This window comes from Pseudozyma flocculosa (genome assembly GCF_000417875.1).
Source record: "Pseudozyma flocculosa PF-1 unplaced genomic scaffold scaffold00025, whole genome shotgun sequence".
NCBI classification, from domain to species: domain Eukaryota; kingdom Fungi; phylum Basidiomycota; class Ustilaginomycetes; order Ustilaginales; family Ustilaginaceae; genus Pseudozyma; species Pseudozyma flocculosa.
In genome coordinates, this window is record NW_006920893.1 from 115,323 (window position 1) to 134,860 (window position 19,538).

Below are 19,538 nucleotides of genomic sequence, written 5' to 3' on the forward strand. Positions count from 1 at the left end.
CGTACTGTACCGAGCGGTGCCGTACCGGAGCCATGCGTGCATCCAGAGATGAGCCGGGGTGGATCGCCCTTGATTCCAAGGTTGGCCCCTACGCACCGAACCGAAAGGCCCGACCGGTGGGCGGCCACCAGACAGGCCAGCGGGCGCAGCGAGGGCCAAGAAGGCTGCGCCGTCCCCAGATGGCGTGCAAGCAGGGTAAGGGCCGCCAGAGAGGCAAGCAGGGCAGCAGGGGGGCGTCCTAAATTTTTTTCAGAAGCCAGCCAGGCAGGCCAGGGTCAAGCATATGCATGCTGGCCTACCCGCGGGTCAACCTAGCCCGCCTGTCGACACCAGCCAGGCAGGGCCAAGCAAGCGCGCCCGACACCCGGTCCCGGTGCCGCGCGGGCCTCAGCCGTGGGACAGGCCTAGGGCCAAGCAAGCAGGCAGGGTCTCGTTCTGGTCACCGGACAAGCACGCGGTGCGTTGACAGCCAGGCTAGGCCCCCCCAACGTACGGCTGCCATAAGCGGCGAGATGACGAACGGCCAGCGCAGGATTTGGCACGCCGCCGAGGCTGACCCTGCCTGCCTGCTTCTCTCCACCTGCCTGCATGCCGGTACCGGTCCTCCGTCTCGATCTCGTCTGGCGCCCGCGGGTGGGCACAGTTGGGCCACGGCTTCAGGCAAAGGAAATCGCCGCACACACGAGTTGAACCGCGGCACGCTCCCCATCTTGCTTGCCTCCTCGTCTCGTACGGCTGGACCAGACGATATGATAAGATAAGATCGTCTCGGCGGCACCGCCATCCATTTGGTCACCGTCTTCGGTCCACTTCCCGGCACTCGCCGACGTCAATCGCTGAGCGGTGGTCGACTGGTCGGCGTGATCCGCTTGCTTCCGCCGTATCCCCCCGCTCCCACCCCTGCCTCTCCCAGTCCGCCTCCAACATTCAGGGCCGGCACGTCGCTGGCGTGCCCCTGCTGCGCCAGCAGCGTCGGGCTGCGCATGCTGTCCACCGTCGCCTTGACGCTGCTGATCGTGAAGCCCAGGTGCGTCTTGGGGCCCTCGCCGTCTTCGACCGGATCGAAGGACTGTACCGTCACGCCCGGTACCTGGATGAGTTCGTCGTCGTCGTCGCCTTCCTTGCCGTCGCCAGAACTCGAATTCGGTTGCAGCTGGTGCGCCAGGCCTGCCGTGTTGCTTTTGCTGCTGCTGCTGCTGCCGCCGCCGCCGCCGCCGCCGCCTCGCAGCCAGGCCGGTTGGTACGAGCGAAGGGCGGGCGCCATCGACGGTGCGAGAATGACCTCGGGAGCGGGCACGGCGCGCAAGGGCTTCAAACCCCCCGAACCGCCGCCGTCTTGAGCTTCAGCTCGAACGTCGTCTTGGCTCGCGCTACCCCAGTCAGTGGGCTGGTGGCTCTCGATGTGGCGCTGCGTGTCGCGCAGCTCGCCCAGCGCGCGCATCAGGTCGTCGGCCAGGGTATCGCGGTTCGGCGGGTCCTCGCGGATCGGCTCCCAGCCCACCGGCGGGCTCCCCGGCGGACTAATGAGGAAGTTTTTGTCCGTCGTCGGCACGCTCAGCGTCGACGCCTCGGCCTCGTCCGAGGATACCGCGGGCCCGTACACGGCGCGCAGTATCGAGCTGAGGCAACACAGCGGAGGCGGACAAAGGGGGACGATGCCGAGGAAACGAACGGCAGGTGGTCAGTAGTCGCTCGTGTCGCTCGCTTGACCGTGTTGCCTGTGCGCTGCAGCACTCACTCGTCGGCCTGCGCCCGCGCATCCTCGTCAACCCTCAGCGGCCCATCCGGCCCTTCGGACACCGCCCCGTCATCCTGACCAGTCTCCTCGAACGGCAAGAGCAGGCGGTCCAGCCCGCCCTTTGCCAGCCTGGCGCCCTCGACTTCCTCAAACACGACCACCGCCCGGCCCACGGTCGGCATCGGGATCCAGCGCACCAGCGTCCCGTAGGCGTTGAGCAGCGAGAGGAGCGCCGAGCAGATCGACGGAACGAAAAACTCGACGGGCAGGTTGCGCAGGATCAGCGTGTTGGTCGGCTCCCCCTCGGCATCTTCGAGGCCGCCGCTCGTCGTCATCGTCGAGGCCAGCGCCGAGACCGCGTCGACAAGATCGCGCCGGGTCGCCCCGTCACGCTCGTCGTCGTCGTCGTCGTCGTCGTAGTCCTCTCCGTCCTCGGAATCCGGCCAGACCATGACTGAATCGAGGTGCGCGAGCTTCTTCTGTTGTTGGCCGAGTGACGAGGTGCAGAGGTGGGCAGGCAGGGACGGGTCGGGAAGGAAGCACATGGCATTGCGGAGTCGAGGTCGAGGTCAGCAAGCGTGCTACAGTGCCTTGGTTGTAGAGTGTCACAGCCGCCCACGCGTATCCGCTTGGTGTGCCGCCCCTCATGCATGCGGCTTGCCTCCACCGATGGCCCGTCCCGCACCACAGTCCAGGCTGCTCACATTCGTCTAGCCCTCCGCATCCTCTATTCCCTCGAACAGGCGAGGCCTCGGGCTCAATAGGGCCTGAACCGCGAGTCCGGAGTCTGGAAGTCGTTTCTCACCCTGCCTGCTTCGCTCAGCTCCGCTGTGCCGGCGCCGTCGCCGTTGGTGGGCTGCGCGTCAGCCACGATGGCGTCGTCGTCCTCGTCGGCGTCGTCAAAGGCGCCGTCGACGGCCATGGCGTCTGGGTCGCCGGTGCCAAAGGGGGCGAAGCCGGAAAAGGGGTGCGAGCCGCCGTCGCCGCCGCCGCCGGCAGAGGGGTGCAGCGATGCGCAGTGCGAAAGCGCCTCGAAGAGCTGGTCGACTGTGTGGCGCAGACGGATGGGGGAACAGGGAGGCGGTGCGATCAGCCTCGTGGTCGGCGGAGGTCGGGCAGAGCGTGAACAACCGAGACTGGGATACCCACGGCTCTCGTCGTCCGGTGTAAAGACGTGCATCTCGAGCAGGGAACCCTCGTCATCCTGGTCCGCTTGCTCGTCTTCGGCGGCGAGGTCGAGCTGGACGTAGAGGCACCCGCCGGATCTCGGATCTTGCCCGTTCTGCTGAGACGCCGAGGCTGAAGGCGGGCACGGAGCAGCGAGGCCGGCGGGAGGCGAGCGTGTGACGGCATGCAGCGAGATGGTGGGGTAGGTGACCGAGAAGCCGCTGCTTGACCCCGGTGCAAGGAAGGAGAGCTCGCTGCGGCGGTGCAGAGCAGGACAGTCCGGTATGGCACGGCAGGAACGGGAGAGGGTTGGCGGTCAGGTTTTGTAAGAGCGATCATCGAACTGAGCTCCACAGGGCCAGAGGGCATACTCACGACTCGGTCAGCCACAGCTTGCCATCGGCGACGACGGTCTGAGCGGCGTCGTGGTCCAGATCCTCGTCCTCCCCGTCCGGGTTCGCATGTTGCCCGGCGGCAGACGTCGACTCGTACTTGGAAAAGCAGGTGGGCAGGCTGTCGGGCGGCGGGCAGAGGTAGATGCGGACCTGTTCGAGCTCGAGGCGGAGGAGGGGCGGGAGTGCGGCAAAGGAGCCGGGTGTCGACTGCTGTGCGACGTCGGCGTCTTGGCGCGAGAGGAAGCGGGGCGCCTCGGCGATGGCCTTGAACCCGGCCATGTCTATCGAGCGGGGGGTGGGGATAGGAGAGAGAGGAGGTGTCGCAGAGGGTCCAAGATGGCCGATGGTGGTGCGTAGGAGGCAGGGCGGGTTGGCAAGTCGAGGTGAGAGGAGAGAAAGGGTCCCCTTTCGCTTTCTTCCTCCCACCGCAGCCCAGGGCAAGGTAGGCCTGGCCGCGCCCACGCACACGCACACGCACAGACCCGACCCAGGCAGACAGGCTCGCCACACCTCGCCTTGCCTTGGCCTGCCTTGCCCTGCCTTGCCCTGCTTTGGCCTGCCTTGCCTCGCCTCGCCGTTTCCCGGTCGCTTTCGGGCCATCTTCTCAAGACGACGATGCCGTTTGAGACGCCATCGGTTCACGCAAAGAGGCGGCGCGTGTAGGACGACATACGATGTCGCAGCAGGTGCGCCAGGAGGAGGGGTTGCACGCGCGTTTCGGCCGGAAGCCACGATGGCAAGAGCGTTGGGCCCAGCTTGGCTCTTCGCCCATCCTTTTTTCCTCTCGCCGCCTTTCTTTGCCCTCGTGGGGATGTGGAGAAGAGAAGAGAGGTCGAGCCAAAAGGGTCTGGTGGCGAGCCAAAGGCAGGCTAGGGCAGGCGGGAGGGACTCGGGAGCACTCGATGGCGCAGCGCTGATTCACACCGTGGCCCGACAGCCACGCCGCCAGCCAACGCCGCCACGGCCTCGCTCCTGCTCTGCGCAACTCGTCTCCTCTTCACCATCACCACCACGCCATCGCCATCGCCATCCTCATTGCCATCGCCGACGGCAGACGGCCAAGACGAAGCCACACCTCTCACCGTGACCATGGCCGCCACGCGCACACTCGCACGCTCGATGCCGCCACAGCGGGCAGCATCAGCCACATTCCACGCCATCGCCGGTCCATCACGATCTCTGTGCCTCTCCACTTCTGCATCGCCACGACGGTCCCTTCACACCACCCGCACCACGCACACGCCAAGACGGGGCGATCCCTCGGCGCTCTACAGCCGGTATTACGACAAGATCCTCAAATCCGACGGTAAATCCAAACCCACCTCGTCGTCGACGAACGACGATGAGGGCACGCGACGGCGGGCGGAAAAGACGAATACGATGCTCAAACGCGACCAGGAGCTCCTCCAGAAGCTCCTCGACCGCGAAGGCGGATCGGCGGGCATCGCCACCGTCGATGGGACCTATGAAGAGGGGCTGGGAAAGGAGACCAAGAAGAACATGTTTCGACTCATTTGAGAGCGGGGTTCGATCGCGGCGGTCAGTGGTGGTGGTGGTGGTGCTGGCGATGGTGGCGGCGAGGGGGAGTGATGAGGATGAGGATGCCGCCATCTTGGATCGATTCGAGAGGCGGCGTTGCGTGGCCACAGGAGCGATATAGAGGCTCCTCTCTGTGGCTTGTTCAACTTCCGCCCACACAGGCAGAGGGAGCGTCGCAGAGCTCGGCGGCATCCCTCATCCTCGCCCGCGCTTCGGAACGACATCAGGCCGAGGTCCAGGCCACGCCCGGTCATTCCCCCACCGCAGGTGCTGGCACCGCCGCCGCCGCTGCCTATGGAATCCATACGGTGCTTCATTCTGCTTCTCTTTGGATGCGCGGAGATACAATTACAAGGCTCGACAGAGTGTGTGCAGGTGTGGTGCAGCGAGGCTAGTCGGGGCCGGGGACGGACGGGGTCCGAAGCGAAGACACGCTCGAGTCGCCTCGCAGTCGACAGTCGGTTGGGCCAAGGGCGAAGAGGGTGCGAGTGCGAGTGCGTGTGGGAACCGGAGATCGAGGCGAAACCACAATCCAGGTCGGGAGGACGAGACGAGGGGTTCGTGGTTACGCCTTGGCGTCCTTCTTTGCCACCTCAAAGGCGTCGCCGAGGTCATATCGCTTCGTGATACTGTGGGTGCGCGGGAGGGCGGTGGAGGCAAACGAGTGTCAGAGGGACAAGTACAAAGGGAGATGAACGTGGGCCCCTCCTGGACGGACTCACTTTTGGGCGTACGGGTTCTCGTCGCCGGCAAACACCTTGAGCCTCTCGAGACGCCGATCGCGGAGCTTGTTCTTGGGCAGCATGCCCGAGACGGCCTTGATGATGATCTGCAGCGTGGCGGCGACAGCGCGAGAGAGGGAGAGGGAGAGCGCAAAACAAAGTTCAGCAACGACAAGCCACCGGGTCCATTCCCCAGCTGTACCCAGACCGAGGGCGCTGGGTAGCAAGGCACGGGCACGTTCTCACCTCTTCGGGCTTCTTCTCCATCATAGTCTTGTACTTGATCTCCTTGAGTCCGCCGGGGTACATGGTGTGGTGTCGGTAGACGATCTGGTCGGCCTTGCGGCCGGTGACGACGACCTGCTTGGCGTCGGTGACGACGACGTAGTCGCCAAAGTCCATGCTCTGGTCGTAGATGGGCTTGTCCTTGCCCATGAGCTTGCGCGCAATGTTGATGGCAAGCGAGCCGAGCGTCTGGTCCTTGGCCGAAACGTGGTGCCATGTCCGCGCGAACGCTAGCGATGTCTGTCGCATCGTTGCCAGGGAGGTGTCGAGTCCGCAGCGGGGGGAAAAGGGGGGAGAGGGAAGGTACGAGGTGAGAAGAGGCCGCGTAGCTGCCAGGCAAAGGCGGGGCTGCCATGGCGGCTGCATGGCCGGGCGTAACTCACGTTTCCGACGAATTGCGACATCTTGGGCCTCGGATCCGTGCCTCTCTGTGCTGTACTCGAGAGAGAGAGAGAAAGTGTGTGTGTGGGCCGGTAGGTGTGAGAGTGCCAATGGGAACAGCGACGGGGGGTCCGAGGTGATGGCGAAGAAGGTGAAGGTGCAGCAGCGCGGGCGGGTAAAAAGGCCCCGGGTCGAGGATATTCCTGGCCGCGGGCAGATTCGGACCCGACCGCGCGCGAACACCCTGGGACAATTTTCGCACGAGTGTGAAAGCACTCCCCCGCCGCCTCGCGTGGCGCAGCGACGGGACGAAGACGAGGACGAGGATGATCACGATTAGAGGGAGGGTAAACGAGCGCAGAGCAAGGAACAGAGCAGTCGGCGACGGGGACGGTACCATGGCGCCCTGCCTATGGAGCAGCAAGCAGGGGCAGGAGCAGAGTCTAAAAGTACAGGGGGGAGGGTACAACAGGGGATGCAGCGGCTGTCTGGCGTGGAGGGGGCTGCGAGTCCTCGTCGGTGTGTATACTAAGGGTCCGCGGGAGGAAAGGCGGTGGTGTTGGTGTCCGCTGTGTGACAACGCCTCGGCCCGTCTAGGCCTTGTTGGAGCAGACGGCGAGGATGAGGTTGAAGGCCTCGTCCCTGTTCTGGATATTGGCAAACAGGATGGGGGGCTTGCCGTTGGTGCGGGCCACCTTCATGCCGAGGCTGCTCCAGAGCCAGAGGCGGATGTTCTTGGTCTTTGTCAGGCCGCCGACGGCCGAGAGGGGCGTGTGGGCGCGCTTCTGGGTGCCGTTGTGGAGCGGCGTGAAGTAGAGGTAGCGGGTGTTGATGTGCAGCCGCCCAGGAAGGCCCTTGTACTGGCAGAAGAAGCTGCCGAGCTTGCGCGGCTTGAGCGCCGTCGTCGACGTCGTCTCGACGTAGTCGTTTTCGCCGCGCGCGGCGGCGGGGATCTGATCGAGCGGCACGCCCGCCTCGCGCTTGTCGGGCCGCACCGCCGACTTGGTGCCCTTGTTGGCCTTGCGCACGTCCGACGCCGTGGCCCATTTGCCCGCATCGTCGAGCTCCAGGTGCCGCTTGCGCAGCAGCTGCACTGCAAACTGGGCGTCGGTGGGCGCTCCAAACAGGATCCACCACACGGGCGAGAGCGCCTTGCGGTGCGTCGGAAAGTAGCTTTGCAGCGGCTGCCGGGCCAGAGGGAGCAGCAGGAGCGAGCAGCAGGGGCGAGCAACAGGGGCAAGCAGCAGCATCATCAGCATCCCATCGGCGCTCGGTCCAGGCTCGGACACGACGCGACCAGACCACGGCAACTCACCAGCAAACAGAAAAAGGTGATGCCGACGAGGAAGAGGAGCGACTTGAAGACGTAGTGGGCGGGCGCAAACGTGACGAAGACGGTGATGAGGCTGAGGAGGGCGACGGAGCGCTGCGATGCCTTGGGGTTGCGCCAGAGGATGAGGTTCTTGACCTTTTCGTGCCAGTCGGCCAGCAGGCCCAGCGCCTCCTGGCTCGGCGCGCCGTACGTCTGCGCCCAGCGCTTGTAGATGTTGAGGATGTCGAGGCGCGACTGCCGCCGCAGCTTCTCGGACAGCTTGTTGGCCGCCCGCCCGCGCGCCATCCGCTGCCGCACCTTGTCGTGCAGGTAGCTCTCCGACGGCGGAAAGTACTTGAAACGCAGCACGCCGTAGATGAGCGACAGCATAAAGGCCGAGGGGATCATGTCGCTGTACCACAGCACAAAGTAGACCATGGCGGCCGTCGCCGTCGTCTTGGGGTCCTCCCACCGGTACAGGCGCCGCACCTTGAAGCCGAGCTGCTCCCAGAACGGCGCAATCGTGTAGAGCCGCTCGACGTGGGAGCGGATGACGCCCTCCCGGTAGCCGCGGTCGACGCTGTAGTCGAGCTCCTCGGGCGCAATCTTTTCGACGAGGGCGAGGATGTAGGCGATGCAAAAGGCGATGCCGTCGACCTGCTCGTCGCGCGCATTGACGCGCACCTCGGACGCCGACGACGCCTTCTCCTCAAGCCCATCGCGCGACGCAGAGGGCACGATGAGGTTCCAGTCCTCGTCGTTGTCGTCGTCGTCGTCGCCGCCGCCATTGTGACCACCGCTGCGACCATTGCGGCCGTCGTGGCCGGCTTCGGCGTCCGAGGCGGGTCGGCTGCCGATGCGGAGGGACCGCCCGGGCAGCTTGCGCTTCTTGCGCTTTGGCTTCGACGACGAGCCCAGGTATTCTTCGTCGTCTCCCGTCTGTAGGCTCTGCGGCGTCGCTTGGCCCGAGGCCAGCGTCATCGAGCTCCTCTCACGCGACGGCAACAGGCGGCAGTCGTCCGAGGGCGTCGAGACCAGCTTGTCCGAGGCCTGGACCGCATGGCCCACCGGTGCCTCGTGCGCTCCGCTCCCGCCCGCCCCGTTGCCCTCGATGTCGCCCTTGAGCGTCTGAAGGCCCCGGTCGACCCGGGCCAGCAGCTTGGTCCGCTTCTTGGAGCCCGAGGCCTGCAGGACCTGGCCATCGTCGGGGCGGATACGGAAGTCTGACCACTGCGGCATGCGCTTGGCGCGCCTGGCCTCGGCGTCCGGCACCTTGACCTCGCGGGTGTGCTGCGCGATCGGACGGCCCAAAGGATATCAGAGTCGGCAGCTCGGATCAGCTCCACTTTCAACGGCCGACAGAGGCAGACGAACCCTCTTTCCACGGGGCAGGGCACACTCACGCGGGCGAAGCTGTTGAGGAAATTCTCCAGCTCGACCTCCTCGAGCTCGATGAGGGGCTTGCGGAGGGCCTGATTTGCGCCGCCGCTGGCCGAGTCGTGCTCGGAGAGGAGGTCGCCCATGCGGTTGCGCTGCTGCACGGCCAGCTCGCGGAGGGTGACGTCGTTGAGCGAGTGGCCCTGCTCGGCGGCGGCGCGGCGGATGAGGTCGTAGTGGGTGGCGTCGTCGAGCATGAGGTCCATCGAGTCGTCCGAGTGGTCGGACTCGAACGAGTAGCGACCCTCGAGGAAGGGCATCGTGGCGAGGGCGCGCTCGGCCAGCTCTTCGGTGTCTGGCTCGTGCGAGGGCCTGGCGCTCTCGGAGATGTCGGTGTCGTAGACGGCATCGCAGCTGCCCTCGCTGCCGCTGACCGAGGTGCGGTCGCCATTGTCCTCGTCGTGGCTGTGGCTGTGCGGGTGGCCGTGTTTGTGGCCATCGGCACGATGGGATCGGTGAGACGCGCTGCGAGGCAAGCCAAATTTCCTCTCCGGCGAGGCTCGGCGGCCATCGTCGGAATAGAGGTCGCCAGGAAAGTGACGCGTGGCCGGACTGCCGGTCCTGGCGTCGTTGTCATTGTCGTCGTCGCGGCCTCTTTTGTCGGGAGAGGATGGATGCCGTTTGGGGGTCGACGAGGCGCTCTTGAGCTTGCCCCTGCTGACCGACTCTCTGGCGTCGCGAAAGGCCTCCCTGACCGCTGCTGCCTTGAGGAAGCGCTCGTAGTCCTGCGACTCGACGTTGCCTTCGCCGTCGTCGGCGGCGGACGGGGCGGGATGCGCGGCTTGGGCGTCGTGCTTGGATCTGAGGTGGAGCTTGTTGAGGAGCTTGGTGCCGAGCGAGGTGCGGTGGGGGTCGTTGGCTGCGTGGGGGCCCCTGAGGGTCGAGTTGCCGGTGTGATCGCTGTAGGTATCGTCGATGGAGGCGGTGCGGGAGCGGAACGGAGACCTGTGCGGGCCTGTGGGCGAGGATGGCGGCGAGGAGACGGGCGAGGCGGCGTGCGACGACGAGGGGGGCGAGTAAGTCGAAGTGCCTGGGTATCGGGGTATCTTTTTGGCGTCGCTGCCGTCGATGGTGGTGGGCATGGTAGGGGCGGTGGTGGATCTGCTCGGTGATGGCTGCATCGTCGTTGGCGTGGTGCGGGTAGGAGGGAGATCTAGTGGTCGAGAGATATGTGTAAGATGAGAGCGGAGGAGATGTCGAGGAGGGAGATGCAACGGGCGTGGTGGCCCGTGCCGGTAGAGTGGTCGTCGCTGGGCTACTGATCGTGGTGGTGGTGGCAGTACGGGTGCTCAAGGCTGGGCATGCTTCCTCTGGAGCTTGGGGTGAGGGCCAAAGAGGGGGCCCTCTGGGCTGTGCTTGTGACGAGCGACGTCGGAGCGGAATGAAGGCGGATGGGGATGGGGATGGGGATGATCGGGCGAGGGCCTGGGCCTGGGCATTGTCCGGGGGAGGGACGAGGGTGCCGGAGCAAGACGCGGCAGGAGGGTTGACCGGAGGGTGGATGCGGAGGGTGCAGTAGTGGCTGTGGTGGTTGTGATGGTGCTTGACGGTTGAGAGGGAAGCAACGGCTTTACGTACGAAGGTGAGGAGGAGGAGGGGGAGGAGGAGGACGACGACGACGATGGATGGCGAGCCGAAGAGAGCAAGCAAGCCAGCCGGCAGGAGGCAGCCTGCCTGTCAGCCGCGTTTTGGCGGGTCGGTCTATGTATAGAAAGAAGCAAGCAGGCGGCCGTGGGCAGGCAGGCTCTCGATGCATGCACGCGTGCACCGTCAGGCGAGCAGCGGCTACCTCGGTAGGCCGTCTCGAGGCTGGGGCCGGCGGGTCGTCGTACGTACGTCGTTGGCGCTTGGTTTGGCTGCCGGCTGCGGGTGCAGAGAGAGAGAGAGGTACAGCAACGACGCGGCCCGCGCACGAGCGGGCTGTCGGTGCGGCGTTTGGGGCGGGCCTCTATATCTGTGTCCTGGGCCTCTTGGCTGCCTCTTGTCTCTCTCTGCCTGCCTCTCTGTCTCCCTCTTGGTTGAGCGTGAATCAAAGGCCGGGGCGACGACAAAAACCAACCTGCCTCCACATCCAACCAGCCAGCCAACCAGGCGGGTCCTCTTTTTCATCTCTCTCTCTCTCTCCCTCTCATTCCTCCGTCCCGCACCACCACCACTCCAACGACCGCCGACATGCCCCTCATCCTGCCGGAGTCGACCAACCTGCCCACCGTGGTCAACGACACCGCAGACGTATCCCACGACGCCCTCCGCGCCCTCAGCCCAGACACCATCGTCCACGAGATCAAGCGCCTCCAGGACAGCGTCGCACGACTCCGCGACTCCAACCATCAGATACAACAGTTCGTCACAAACGACCCCGACGCAGCCGACCTCAGCACCCACGACAGGCAGCAGCTCCATACCGCCTGCCACGACAACCTCGGCACAATGTCTGTAATGCACTCGGGGAAGCCACAGCCAGCCCGGCCGTCGTCCTGCCATTCTGACTTGCGGTTCCACCTTCCTTCCTTGTACTCTCCTATCCCCGGCCAACACAGATCCAAGCAGCAGGGACTCATCGAAAGGCTCGTCGGCGTCCTCTCGGAACAGCGCGGAGACCCACGCGCAGCAGCCCACTACGCGGCGCAGGCCCCCGCACAGCAAGCGGCTTCCACCCAGCCTGCCACCGACCCGCCGCAGACCGAGTCGCAGCCAGAAGCCCCAGCAGCATCAGGCGTCTACCTGTAGCACGATCACGATTCATTAGCACACATGACTTGCATCGCCCCCTTGCGACTGTGCGCCCCAATGACAGGGGAGAGGCGCTCCTCGACCACAGCTCAGATCCACTCTCCGCTCAGCGCCTCGACCTCGGTGTCCTTGGTCGACAGCTTGAGCTCCTCGAGCACCTCGTCTTCCGACAGCCGCTTGCCGTCCCGGTCCGCAATGTCCTTGAGCGCTGCAGGCATCCAGAAGCAGGTAGCAACCGGGCGGCAAACATATCTGTCAGTACCGGCGTTGGGGGGCACCGCACCGCACCGCACCGCGGCCACTGCTCGACGACGCCACGCACCTTTGGCCTGCTCGTCTCCCGCGCCCTGCAGGCCGTCCTTTTCCTGGTTCCTGCGCTTGATGATGAGCAGCTCCACGCCCTCGCGGTCGAGCAGCATCGGATCCTCGGGCCGCGCGTACCGGTTGCCGCCGCTGTCGAGGTCGCCGCCAAACGTCTGCTGCATCTCGTCGTCCGTCAGCTTGGCCCGCTGCTCCTTGGGCAGGCCGGCCGTGGGCGCGTCGGGCCCCGTCGGCGGCATCGTCGGGTTGCGCATCTGCAGCAGCACCGACGACGACGGGTGGATGCCAATCTCGCTCTGCACGTCGCCAAAGTCGTCGGCCGACGGGTGCGAGACGTGGTAGGTGAGGCGCACCTCGCGGTTCGACGGAGGGTCAGTCTGCTTGATGCTCAGCACGTAGTGCCCGCGTCCTGCAGGCCTCGCTGCCGGCTGCACGCGCTCGCCTGTGTCAACGAGCCAGGAGGGCAGTCGGAGTGAATGGTCAGCGATGCATCCTCGACTTCGACCTCTGACCGACCGACCGACAGACAGACGGAAGACCCACCGCGTGTCTTTGTCGAGTACCTCGACTCCTTCATACCATCGACGAGCTTGTCGAGATCGGTGCCGACCGAGCTGATGGTGGCCCAGGTGGCCTCGCTGTCGCGTCCGCCGATACCACGTGGTTCCTGGCCGTGCGAGAGGGCGAGCTCGACGTCGGGCATGCGCTTGCGTCCGAGCGCAATGAAGCGGAAGCCGGTCGGGTTGTGCGGCGCCCTCTTGTCCTTGTCGTCGTCGTCGTCGTTGCCGTCTTTTTCTTCCTTGGGAGCGGCGGGTGCCGTCTCTGACTCGCTCCTGCGCGGGACGAGGAGCATGAAGCTGTTCTGGACGCCATCGAGCGAGTCAATCGACGCGCCCTTGTCCTCGCCCATGGCCGCCTTGACTTTTGGCCGGTAGAAAAAGTAGATCCTGTCTCGTCGGGTCGGTGCGGTGGCGGCACGGTCAGCGGATTCGGGAAGCCAGGAGGATGCGGGGGGGCTAAACCCCCTCGCTCCATGGTGTCGGCCAGTCCAAGTCGGATGGCGGAGTGGAACTCGCAACTCACAGGCCCGTTTCTGCAATGTGCCAGCGCACCTCGTCGGCGTCGTTGCCCGCGTCCGACTTGCGCACCTCTACGTCGTCACCCTTGAGCTTGCGGTCGTCGTCTTGCTGTCGTTGGTCGAGGCCCTTGAGGTCGACTGCGACATTGTCGTCGCCGGCGTTGTCGTGCGACTTGCGCTGCTGCTTCTTTGCCGGTTCCTTTTCGTCGTGGTGGTCATCTTCGTCGCCGTCGTCGCCGTTGGCGTCTTGGTCGCGGTCCTGGTCTGCCTTTCGCTTTTCTCCCACTTCGACCTCGTCCCTCTGTCCCTCGTGCTGCTCCTGCTTGTGTTCCTCCTCGCTTTCGGACTGCTTCTTGTGTGCGGATTTAGGTGGCATGATGTTCGGCCTCGGGCGGATGGAAGACGAGGGTAGTTATTGTGGGGCGTGCGGTGCGCGGAGAGAGGGTGGGGGAGGTGGAGGTCGAGAGCAGAGAGGTGCCGAAGGCCCATCCTGCATGGCATTGACCGACCAACCTGGCTTGGCCTGCTCAGCTTGAGCCCAGCCTGAGGGAGGAGGCAGGGAGGCCGGCGAGCATGACTGAGCCGCCCATGATGCGTTGCCGCCGCCCGATCCCTGATGTGGAGGAAGCAGACAGGAGGCTAGGCTGACCCACGCCGCGTTGGGTCGTTGGAAGACGCGCCAAGGCAGCGCAGCATGACAGGCAGGCGGCAGCTAGGCTGGGCTGGACCCCAGGGTTCAGTCCAGGTCGACGGAAGCGGAACGGAGCCAGAGGCTACGCGCGCTAGACTGGCTGGCCGGCAGGCTGGCATGCATGCGATGCTCTGCCACGGCATGGCATGGCATGGCATGGGGCTGCCATGAGCGTACGAGTGGGAGCCGACTCGCGGCCACCCAGCATCGTCGCAAGCAGACACAGCAGGCAGCAGGTAGGTAGACATGCGCAGAAAGGAACGCTGAGGTCCTCGGACAGGCCCCCCGGGCGTGGTTGGGTCTCGATCGGGCCGCTCCGACGCCAGCATGCTGGCGTCGATGCGCTTGTCAGCAGCCTCACTCGCGCCCGGCCTGGTCGCGAGCGAGGGCAAGCACGTCGGCACGTCGCCGTCGACCCGGCGGCACCTCGTCGCGACTAGCCCGTCGCCGTTGCCGAACGAAGCGGCAAAGACCGGCGGACCCTTCCGGCCTCGTCTGGCGCTTGACGTAAGGCAGAGCAAGCAAGCCAGCAAAACGAAAGGCCGCCGCATCGTCCCCGCCTGTGTCCACGGATCGATCCGCGCTACGATGCGATGCTGCAAACAACCTTGCCGGTCGTCGGTGACAAGCGCAGCAGACACCGACCGCGCCCTGGTCCTAGCCTGCCGCTGCTCGACAAGCCGGCTCATCCACTTCGACCTCCACCGGCCTTTGTGTCTGTTCCAGCTCAACGTCGCCGAGGGGGACCGCCGCATGGGCATCATTCTTCGGTACTTACCTACCTAGCCTAAGCCAACGCAGGGCTCAGAGAAAGGGACCTCGCCGACCGATGTCGAGCCCGCAGCGGAAGGTTTCGCTTCGGTCGATCGCCGGGTTCGCTGTGCGGTTCTCGCTCTTCGCCCCGCCCGGCCCAGGACAAGCTTTGATGTAGTGAGCCTTCGGCCCTACCGAGCCGCATGGAAACGAACGACGCCGCGCGTTGCTGCCGCTATGTACGGTCCTCGGCGGGCTGGTCCGATGGTGGCATCGTCGTCGTGCCGCCGTGACTTGGCCGCCAGCCGGCCTGCTCGCTGTCTCAATCAACGGCATCCTCACTCAGCCGGACCCTTGCTTTCTCGCCACCTTCGCCGGTCCCGGTCGCTACGGTATGGTACTGCTATAGGACCACGCAGGCAGGCAGAATCCCGCGCAGAAACGCACGCACACGCGGCTCCTCCGCACGTTTGAGCTGACTCGCCCGTCGCCAGCAGCCTGCCTAGCCTGTGCGTTTGCGACGGCGAAGCGTGTAGTCACGACGCCGCTTGGCGATCGAAGCGTCGACATCCGGCCCGACCCGACCTTGCGCTGCGTCGGGTTGCGTTGCGTTGCTCACTCGCCCGTTCGCTGGCTTCGACGCATCACCGTGCCGCTCCTTGGCCGCAAACGGCACCAGCGCGTCTGGTCATCGACTCTCCCACCACCTCCAGATCGCTGCGCTCGCACTGGGCCCGGGGGTCCTGCGCTGCCTCATCGCGCAACGAAGGTCTCTCTCTCTCTGATCTTGCTTGGCTTCTGCTGCTGACAGCTAGTCCAGACAGCATGCCCTAGGCTGTCTCCCGGGATGTAAGCCGCTGCCGTGCCGTTTGTCTGCAGACGGGCTCCACAGAGAGCACCATCGACCTTGGCCCAGATCGGCCCTTCACAGGCGCGCAGAGCAACAGCCAAGGCGGCCTTCGCAGCCCCCGCCTCCCCTCATCATCCCCGTCAACGGATCGCCGCATCGAAGCCCGCATCGTGCGGATCATCTTCGACAGGACCACCCTCTCGGATCCCTCGATAGCCCGCCACTGGGAAACGACGCTGTGCGTGCGGGACAGGCAGCCCTCACCGCCACTGCGTCGCCCGGTGCCAGCCCTCGAGGCAGCGTTGATGAGAAGCTGACACGTACATAAACCTCGAAGAGGTCGCCGTCCTCATCAATGGAGGCCCCTCCTCATCCCAATCACTCCCTTCTCGCCTCGTCGCCTACTCTCCCTCCAGCTGCCCTGTCCAGCTCCCTTCCCGTACCGGCCTCTCGACTTCCCGGCGCCTCTCCCTTCCTCCAGCCTCCAGCCTCCAGCCTCCATCCTCCGACTGCCAAACCACCGCAATGCAGCTGACCGTCTCCCACGTCGTGGCGCTCGCCGTCTCGGCCCTGTCGATGGGCACCTCTGGCATCTTTGCCGCGCCCGCCTCGCAGGGCAGCAAGGGCGGCATTCCGTACGTCAACAAGCACGACACGGTGCCCGCCTCGCAGCTCTCGTCGGCCGCCGACCCCAACACGGCCAACAAGAATGTCTCGTCGGGCTACCAGCCCCAGTCGGGCGGCTTCACAAAGAGCCCCACGTACGCCACCTTTTCGGCGTTTGACCAGGCGTCGATTGAGCTGGCGACGCACCAGGAGTACATCGAGCTCGACCTGTTCAACTACGGCCTGGCCAAGTTCAGCGACGCCGAGTGGGACCAGTACGGCATCGACGCCGAGAACCGCCACCTGATCCGCCAGATGGCGCAGCAGGAGATTGGCCACGCCACGGTGCTGTCCAACATGCTGGGCAAGACGGCGCCCAAGGCGTGCACCTACAAGTACGACTTCCAGGACGTGCCCGGCTTCATCGACTTTTGCCAGAAGCTGACAAAGTGGGGCGAGTCGGGCGTCTACGGCTTCCTCAACCTGCTCGACAACCACGCCGTCGGCCAGATCCTGCTCCAGTCGATCACCACCGAGGCGCGCCAGCAGTTCATCTTCCGCCAGTTTGAGGGGCTCTTCCCGATGCCCGAGTGGTTCGAGACGGGCATCCCGCAGAGCTGGGCCTGGACGCTGCTGCAAAAGTGGATCGTGTCGTGCCCCGACGACAACGTGCCCATCGCCTGGGAAATCTACCCGGAGCTGCGCATCGACAACAACCCGGACGCCATCGCCGCCGGACAGGCCGCCGGGGGCGCCAGCATCTCGAACAACGTCACCGCCCTGAGCTACGAGGGCAAGGAGGTGCTCTTTTCGTGGGACTCTCCCGGCAAGACCGAGGGCCCCTACAAGCAGAAGACGGTGACCCACACTTCGGGCTACCCCAAGTACGCCGCCTTTGTCTCGCAGTATGTGAGTATCGCGAGCGCGCGCGCGCGCGCGTGCACGTCGGCGCCATGGCCGTCGTCACGGGTGGGTTTCGCTGCGCAACATCTGGGGCTGACTCGGCCCGCTTGCCTCCATTTTTTTACTTGCCTTTCTCCTGGACAGAACGTCACCTACTCGCCCCTGTACGACATTGACAGCGACAAGCGCACCGCCAAGGCGCGCCAGCCGGGTGGACAGGTGCTCAGCGTCGGCCCGGAGATTATCAACAGTGAGTTGCGTGGCCACGGCTGCTCGGTCGCGAGAGATGCGGGCAGCAGCAAGGCAGAACGTGAACCGACCGACTGACCATGAGCCTCGGCATGCCCCTTTTCTTCACTGCCCAGGCACGTCGTTCATTGCCCTGACCGACTCGCAGACGCACTACACGCCTGCCAACCTGTCGCTCATCAACCAGCACGTCGTCGCTGGCCCTGCCGTCTACCAGTCGGGCTAAGCGTCGTCGATGCTGTCGCCCTTCTGCTCCTTGCTGCCATCATCTGGACAATCGGTGACCGGTGCGCGTCGTCGTCGTCGTCGTCGTCGTCGTTCTCCCCTTTCTCCCTTCTTGTAGCCTCTCTTGTCTCGCCCGCGTTGCTCCTTGGCCAGCGCTCGCCGAGTCTCGGTTCGAGGCTCGCGCTTGAGCCTGGTCGTTATGCCCTTTCAACCATGACCATGCAACGCAGATTGTCGCTGGGCTGTTGCTTTTCGTTTCGCCGTATGCTGTTGGGTTGCCAGAGGGGGTAATCGGTACGCGTCGATGGTGGTGGTGGTGGTGGTGGTGATGCGTGCAGCAGGCGCGGCGGAGGCGAGGGCTGCGAGGCGAGGAATCCCGAGGCGATGACGCAGTGGCGCACGGACGGGGGGACGATGTGTGGAGAAGGGAAATGCGCAGGCCCAGGGCGGGCGGAGCAGGCCACACGGGGCGGGGCAGGCAAGCAGGCGGCGGCGAAAAAGGGGGCAGCAGCCTAAATCATGGGCCCCGTGGCTGCCCCAAGCAGCGGATGTCGAGCCGGCCTAGCAAGCCAGCCCCGCCATCCTCATTGACCACCACCACCAGCGCCGCCGCCGCCATCCATCTTGCCAGCCATCCAGCCCGCCTACCATCCTTGCGTCACACTCTCCCTTCCACGATCTCCTCGTCGCCGTCTCCCGCATCCGCATCCCGCCGCAACAGCACCGTCACGCTCCACCTTGGCAACCTCCCCGCTCCCTTCCTAGCTCCTATCTCCGTACACCTGCCGCATCGTCCACTCGTTTCCATCCCTCGCGCCGGCCACTTCCCGATACACCCTCAGCATGTCCGCAGATCCTCCGCAGCCCCTGCCCGCCCAGGCCGACCCGGCCGCCAAGCAGAAAAAGAACCCCATCGGCAGCTGGTTTGTCAAGAAGTTTGGCAGGAGGAACAGCGAGGCCGGCGGTGCGAACCCACACCCGCCGACTTCGCCAAAGCTCAAAGAACCTCGCAGCCGCAGGACCAGCAACTTTGCTCCCGCCAACAACAACAGCTCCGGCCTCAGCGCCAACCCCAACGGCGGTGGGCCCCAGCGCACCGTCGATGGCCTCCCTTCGTTTGCCGGCGACAGCGGACAAGGCCTCGCCAGTACCCTCGTCGTCCCCACGTCTCCATCGGCCACTAATGTCGCCACTCCACCACCCCAGCTCGCCAGCTTGCCGCAACAGGAGCCGCTGGGCGCCCTCGGCTTCAACCCAAACGACTCAAATGCCACCGCACCGCTCGCCCACGGCCAGACGCAGCCTGCCCCGGCCATCAACACCCAGCCGCTCTCGCTCCAGGTCGACCCGTCCTTGCACAGCGTGTCGTCGCCCGTCTCGGACATCATGACGCCAAGGGCCAACACCAACGCCCTCCACGCCCATTCCCAACACGGCTCCTCGACCGACGCCCCCGCCTCTTCCGCGGTGGCCGATGCAGGGACACACCTGGTCCCCGCCGCGTCGCAGCAGGAAAGCCTCCGATCGAGCTCCGACTCGGACCAGAGCAGCCGCGACGGCCTCGGACGCGACTCGATCGGAAACCGCACCATGGACACGGGCAAGAGCCGCGCCAGCACCAAGCCCACCACCCTCATGAGCCTCGATACCCGCGAAGCCCAGGTGTTGCGTGAGTCGCCCCTCTGTCTGTCTGCCAGACTCGCGCCCGTTGAGCTAGCCTTTCAAAGCTGACCTTCTCCTATCGTACATGGTCCTCGCACGAAGCCACGACGCACATCGCCCAGGCCAGGCACGGCGAGAGCGGAAGCGCTGCTCCGGGCACCAACGGCACGGCGGGCGCAGCCACAGCGGTACAGTTTGCCTCGCCCCCGCTCGCCAGGACCGGCAGCGGCACTCGGCCCAATGGCGCCGTTTCGGACGAACACGGGCCCTACGTCAACATCCCCTCGCACTCGCGCCACCACCCTTCCAACAACCCTTCGCCATTCGCCATGCCTCCGGACAATGCGAGCGTGCTGACCCTCGCCTCGTCGACGGCGGCGCACAGCTTCGCCGGCGCGGCCAGCAGCCGCAGCCGACGGGCCGACCGGCCTATGCCGACCCACGCCGTGGGCGGCCGCCCGCAGCATCGGCGGCACGCCTCAGTGGGCGAC

General features: G+C 65.5%; 8 protein-coding genes across 8 annotated transcripts in view; 4 read left to right on the forward strand and 4 right to left on the reverse strand.

Annotated features, from left to right (window-relative positions):
• Positions 1-829: 829 nt before the first annotated feature.
• PFL1_06288 (uncharacterized protein) lies at positions 830-3,579 on the reverse strand (the record flags this gene model as incomplete). The annotated part of the gene is made up of 5 exons (XM_007883829.1): positions 830-1,619; positions 1,739-2,217; positions 2,544-2,785; positions 2,888-3,159; positions 3,281-3,579. 5 exons carry the CDS (start codon positions 3,577-3,579, stop codon positions 830-832), a joined length of 2,082 nt encoding a protein of 693 aa, XP_007882020.1.
• An 810-nt stretch (positions 3,580-4,389) lies between these two features.
• PFL1_06289 (uncharacterized protein) lies at positions 4,390-4,818 on the forward strand (the record flags this gene model as incomplete). Its single annotated transcript, XM_007883830.1, has 1 exon — positions 4,390-4,818. One exon carries the CDS (start codon positions 4,390-4,392, stop codon positions 4,816-4,818), a length of 429 nt encoding a protein of 142 aa, XP_007882021.1.
• Positions 4,819-5,404: 586 nt separating this feature from the next.
• Positions 5,405-6,250, reverse strand: PFL1_06290 (uncharacterized protein; the record flags this gene model as incomplete). Its single annotated transcript, XM_007883831.1, has 4 exons — positions 5,405-5,468; positions 5,562-5,668; positions 5,808-6,086; positions 6,230-6,250. 4 exons carry the CDS (start codon positions 6,248-6,250, stop codon positions 5,405-5,407), a joined length of 471 nt encoding a protein of 156 aa, XP_007882022.1.
• A 570-nt stretch (positions 6,251-6,820) lies between these two features.
• On the reverse strand, positions 6,821-10,097 carry PFL1_06291 (uncharacterized protein; the record flags this gene model as incomplete). Its single annotated transcript, XM_007883832.1, has 3 exons — positions 6,821-7,411; positions 7,543-8,829; positions 8,943-10,097. 3 exons carry the CDS (start codon positions 10,095-10,097, stop codon positions 6,821-6,823), a joined length of 3,033 nt encoding a protein of 1,010 aa, XP_007882023.1.
• Positions 10,098-11,148: 1,051 nt separating this feature from the next.
• Positions 11,149-11,706, forward strand: PFL1_06292 (uncharacterized protein; the record flags this gene model as incomplete). The annotated part of the gene is made up of 2 exons (XM_007883833.1): positions 11,149-11,408; positions 11,517-11,706. The coding sequence occupies 2 exons, from the start codon at positions 11,149-11,151 to the stop codon at positions 11,704-11,706; spliced, it is 450 nt and encodes a 149-aa protein (XP_007882024.1).
• A 92-nt stretch (positions 11,707-11,798) lies between these two features.
• Positions 11,799-13,484, reverse strand: PFL1_06293 (uncharacterized protein; the record flags this gene model as incomplete). The annotated part of the gene is made up of 4 exons (XM_007883834.1): positions 11,799-11,917; positions 12,032-12,472; positions 12,574-12,977; positions 13,114-13,484. The coding sequence occupies 4 exons, from the start codon at positions 13,482-13,484 to the stop codon at positions 11,799-11,801; spliced, it is 1,335 nt and encodes a 444-aa protein (XP_007882025.1).
• A 2,443-nt stretch (positions 13,485-15,927) lies between these two features.
• PFL1_06294 (uncharacterized protein) lies at positions 15,928-17,386 on the forward strand (the record flags this gene model as incomplete). Its single annotated transcript, XM_007883835.1, has 3 exons — positions 15,928-16,917; positions 17,056-17,161; positions 17,277-17,386. The coding sequence occupies 3 exons, from the start codon at positions 15,928-15,930 to the stop codon at positions 17,384-17,386; spliced, it is 1,206 nt and encodes a 401-aa protein (XP_007882026.1).
• An 842-nt stretch (positions 17,387-18,228) lies between these two features.
• Positions 18,229-19,538, forward strand: part of PFL1_06295 (uncharacterized protein) — a gene marked incomplete at both ends in the record, with an annotated part of 1,933 nt that continues 623 nt past the window's right edge. Inside the window, 2 exons of the mRNA XM_007883836.1 lie at positions 18,229-19,054; positions 19,150-19,493. Coding sequence (XP_007882027.1) covers positions 18,229-19,054; positions 19,150-19,493 — 1,170 coding nt within the window. The remainder of the gene's footprint in view (positions 19,055-19,149; positions 19,494-19,538) is intronic.